The following is a 5,052-nucleotide window of genomic DNA, read 5'->3' on the forward strand; positions in this document are numbered from 1 at the left end:
TGAATAAGGTGCTGCTGCCATGGACTGAAAGCTGTTCTGCTGTGTGGACCATTGTCTCCTGTGAGAAGATGAGTCATGGGGACAGCTTGGACATTTTTACCACATTTGTGTGTATGTGTGTCCTAAATCAAGCCAGCCAAAGAGGGCTCCAGCAGGCCCCATGGATCCCAGAGTCCAGCAAACATGACATACTCCCTTGTCTCTGGATACCTCCCTGTGTGCTGGTATTAGGAGACCCTGAGCCAGGGACCATAGTTCAATACTACAACAGAGAAAGAGAGAGGAAATGTCATTCGATTCACAGAACAGCAATGTGGTGACTAGCATTCTGAACTGAATCTGAGCTGCTTGGAGCCAAAGGACTGCATTGTTTCTCTGGGCCAGCAGCATAGCACAGGCCTGCCTGATCATCAGCATTCTGTACAATAGCATTCCTGACCTTGCTCCGGAAGGGACCAGGATGTGGAGGCTGACATTGAACAGATGGGGGATTCACAGCTTGATTGTGACTATAGTATTAGATGAAGTCTCCTCTTTCTGTGTCTGCACCCTTCTGTCTTCAGCTTCATAGATATTGGATGATGCCAGCTGCTGCCCAAGGAGACCATCTCAGAGTAAATAAACGAACAGAACCTGAAACAAAGACTTCCATGTACCAGCAATTGAACTTACATTTAGAACTTTTGGACATTTAGAACCTAATGTCTATTAAGCAAATTGTAAAGTCTTTTTGGATTATAAGCTCTTTGCCCCAAATACAGGTTTTCAAGTTTTCTATATGAAGTAATTCATGACAACGTCCTAAACAAGAAAGCATTACCTATGGAATGTGCCCCAAATAATAAGATCCTAGCACTTTTTTTTTTTTTTCCATCCAGGAATCTGCCATGTCCCCCAGGGCTTTCTCATACCTTCACCTCCAACTTTGTTGCTGATTACAAATTTTACTTATTATTTTCATTCATATCTTTCACTAACATTATTTTATGACAATACTACAAAAGGCATTTCCAAGAAAGTTATTTGGAGGCAACATGTGGTAGGTCAGCAGGTTTTTGCCAAGAGGTGATCTGCTACACTGAGTGTCCGTCGCAGTCTGAGTAGAGGCCAGTCACCAGCACAGCACGATGAGTCTGTGGTATGGTCCCACCCGGAGCACAGGAAACAAGTTGATTGGTTTTAATATACAAAGAAGTCCTGGCTACGGTTAACAGGTATCTGGTCTGTCAGAAATTGACCAGAAACAGCAAATAACTCCTTAAAGGCTGATACGTCTCCCTCTCAGGTTTAACAACTAAAAATGAGAGAGATTCACTGCAGCTAGAGAATGTTAATAAGACCGTGATTAATTCAGTAATGAGAAAGGGATAATGTGAGCTATGTGTGTCAAAAGCCCTAAGGAAATCACAAGAGTGCTCCTTATGAGTCTAGTCCAGTGTATTCATGAGGAATTATACCTCATTGGAAAAATAATGTAATGGGCTCACAGGCTACTTTAAAAAAATGTCAAGAGACATTTGAGTCAATTTGGACGATTGACTTCTCTTCAGCCACTGCCTGGGCATTTGCTTTGGAGACAATTCTCTGGGGAGAGGGGTGTGGCCTCTGGTGGCCAGGCTGAGAACTCAGAGTCCTTTGCTTCAGAGCCTGTTTCCTTTCTGCAATACAGAGATTCCGTGGGCTCTCTGCTTTGCTGAATCCAGGTCATGAACCTCAGTTTACTATGCTGTGCAGCATTTTGTTTCCTGCAGGCAGGTGAGTTCTGTGCATGGCTCAGGGTGGCATTCTAAGGCACTGAAAAACAAAAACAAAAAACCTTTTCCATCATTGTGGAAGCATTCACTGCTGCTCCTTTCCCACAGGTTCGGTGAATGCTGGCATCATTCAGACTCCGAAATCATTGCTCCTAAAGACAGGACAACATGTGATAATGAGATGTACCCAGGATATGAAACATGACTCCATGTTCTGGTACCGACAGGATCCAGGCTTGGGACTCAGGCTAATCTATTACTCATATGACGTTGACGCCATCAGCAAAGGAGATGTCCCTGATGGATACAATGTCTCCAGACCGAGAACAGAGGATTTCCCCCTCACTCTAAAATCAGCCTCTCCCTCCCAAACATCTGTCTACTTCTGTGCCAGCAGTTATACCACAGAGCTGTGTGGCTGCCTCTTCCCTGCACATAAAGATACACGCAGACAAGAGGCACCCAGCCCTGGAACTCAGTGGCACACTGGAGTTCTCAACACTGGAAGGCCGCAGGTGTGTTCTCAGAAGTGCACACCTCAGTCGGTTCTGAGTGGCATCTTTTTGCGGGCTCAGCCAGGTTTGGACTAGACCTTAGACTCGATCTTTCCACTGCTGCTGTCTCTCCTCGGTTGCTTCTTTAATTCCAACTTGTCTACTCCTTGTCTACCCAAGTCTGAATATTCCTGGAAGGAAAGTCGCTTATAATTCATATATGCATAGATTCCATGTTCTCCTTGACAGAACACCACTCTAACTCCCTCTGTGGTTCAGCTACTGTCATAGGACAGGGATGATGGAACAGCTGCTCACGAGATTGAATCCTGTTTTGCCCTGACATAGATAAAGTATAACTCTGAGCAAACATTTCTTTCTGGTCCATGGTGAGTGCTGGAGTGTGGTGCCACACTCTCTAGTCCCAGTGGCCAGAGCAGGATCAAGACTTCTTTCAGTGGCTGCATCCCAAGACATTTTTCTCCGTGGTTTTTCTACAATGAATTTAGATAGATCAGGGACCTATTCCCACAATGCCATTTTTAGAGCCTTCTTTCACTGAAGCCACTTATGGTACTAACACAGCTACTGAATTTGCAGCACAGTGATGATACAGAGCTTGTTAAGGATCGTGGGAGAATGACATTCATCACAGATGTAATCACAGATCTTCGAGATTTCTCAAGAGCCGAGAAAGAGCAAAAATTAAAGGCAGAAGCTGAAGGTCAGTGAGTCAGCTAGTGGCCAAAGCTCTTGGCTTTCTGAGGCAGAGTATGGGATGGAGTTCCAATGGAGAGGGATGAAAGTATGCCCAGACATTCTGGGTAGGAGTCCTAAGCTGGAACGAATATGATCTTGAATAAGAGTAAGAAACTTATGGACATTCACTCCCAAATATCTGTTGCAACCTCAATGTTCAACCAAACTTTGGTGCTCAACATTTGGGACGATAACTAGACACAGAGTACAGAAGTAAAACAATCTTTTGGTCTTTAGATACCTCTGTATCTATGTCACATCTCACTGCTTGACTACAGCGACCTTCCAAATACAATTGTGGCTATTTTAATTTGTTCTAAATTATACACAAAGTCTCATTTCCAAGTATAATCTGAAGATGATTACAGCCTATGTAAGTTGATTTAACAACACCTAGTATAAGATGCCTTTTCCTAGATTGAGACATCATACCTGTCCCTGTTTGATATCCAGTCTCCTCTTCTGATGTCCCTTCTCTTCCCAAGTGAACTGTGATTATAAACCAGGATGTTTATAATCTTTTATGACTGTGGCAGAAGTCTTTCTCCTACTCAGTAATGGGTTTCATCTCTTGCTTTTATCTTTTCCACATGAGCTCCCATGAGGCTCGTGTCTCACCAGGTAGGATTATTTCATGATTAAAGTCACTGATTAATCCGTGCAAAGGGGAGAAGACTTCAAAGTAACAATACTCGTTCTTCCCCAACTAAGTTGCTATTAAATGGTAGGTAGCGTATTTTTGTTCTGTTGACTTCATCTGACCAATGTAGCACATGTCTTTGATGTCACGTCTTAGGATCCGAATGTTTTTTATGCTTCCCAGTTACCCAGTCTGAGGTTCAGAATACATGACAGTTAATTAATTTGTAAGGGAACATTTACTTACTGAACAAGTTTGGATGCATTTGTGTATGCAATCCAGGTTGTCAGTTGGCATAAAAATTCCCTGTTAACATATGGCCTATCCTTTAACCCAAATTTGTGTAAATACTACAAATACAGTCAAGTATCCAGGCCATTCCTGAAACCTTTCAATAGAGAAAAAAAGGAGATCAGGTATCTATCTATCTATCTATCTATCTATCTATCTATCTATCTATCTATCCATCTGTTTGTGTGCATATATATTTATTTTAAATTAAAAAAAAATCTGAACCTATGGACACCAGTCTTCCTTCCTTTTAAAAGGATATGAAATCTCTGTCCAGGCAACATTGGGGCTTAAAATGGAGACCTATGCATTGATTCTTGTAAAAAGAAATGTATAAATGTTGGCCAGCATCTAAATGCTCACAATGCAAATTGTGTTTCTGATATCGGAAGTGACATCACTATGGGAACTGCTCTGTGGGGAGAAGGTTGCCACAATCTTCCTCTGCTCTTACGCACTAAGATCCAGTTTCACTCTGCCTCCATCCTTCTGACTCTGCCATGGGCATTAGGCTTTTCTGTTGGGTGATCTTCTATCTCCTGGGCACAGGTGAGTCATTAGAGCATCAACTCTCTCTCGCTCTCTCTCTCTCTTTCTCTCTCTCTCTCAATGTGTGTGTTTAATGAGTTGTTACTACAACCCTTTTCCTAATTTTATTCACAACTTATATTTTCACAGATCTCACTAACACTGGAGTGTCCCAGTCTCCCATGTACAGAGTTACAAAGAGGGGACAGTATGTAGTTCTTCAGTGTGATCCAATTTCTGGACATACTCATCTTTACTGGTACAGACAGAAGCCAAGGCAAGGCCCAGAGTTTCTAGTGTATTTCCAGGGTGAGGTTCTAATAGACAAATCTGGGATGCCTAGTGATCGGTTCTCTGCAGTGCGGCCTCTAGGCTTCTTCTCCTCACTAATGATCCAGTCTACAGATCACGAGGACTCGGGCATCTACCTCTGTGCCAGCAACTTAGCCACAGCATGGCACAGACACTTGTTTTCTGCTCACAAACCCCTGACTTCATGCTCCTCACAGACTGTAGAGCCTTTATGGAGATTAAAAATCACTTATCCTCTACACAAAGTCTTCGCAGAAAAATTCACAAAACACTG

General features: G+C 42.8%; 1 gene segment (V, D, J or C); it reads left to right on the forward strand.

The window, feature by feature from the left end:
* Window positions 1-1,683: 1,683 nt before the first annotated feature.
* Window positions 1,684-2,344, forward strand: LOC129672560 (T cell receptor beta variable 6-6-like). The segment is given in 2 exon segments: window positions 1,684-1,755; window positions 1,863-2,344. Coding segments are annotated over 2 exon segments (531 nt in total).
* Window positions 2,345-5,052: the final 2,708 nt, after the last annotated feature.

Source organism: Psammomys obesus, unplaced genomic scaffold (genome assembly GCF_907164565.1).
Source record: "Psammomys obesus unplaced genomic scaffold, mPsaObe1.curated_primary_1811, whole genome shotgun sequence".
Taxonomy (NCBI): domain Eukaryota; kingdom Metazoa; phylum Chordata; class Mammalia; order Rodentia; family Muridae; genus Psammomys; species Psammomys obesus.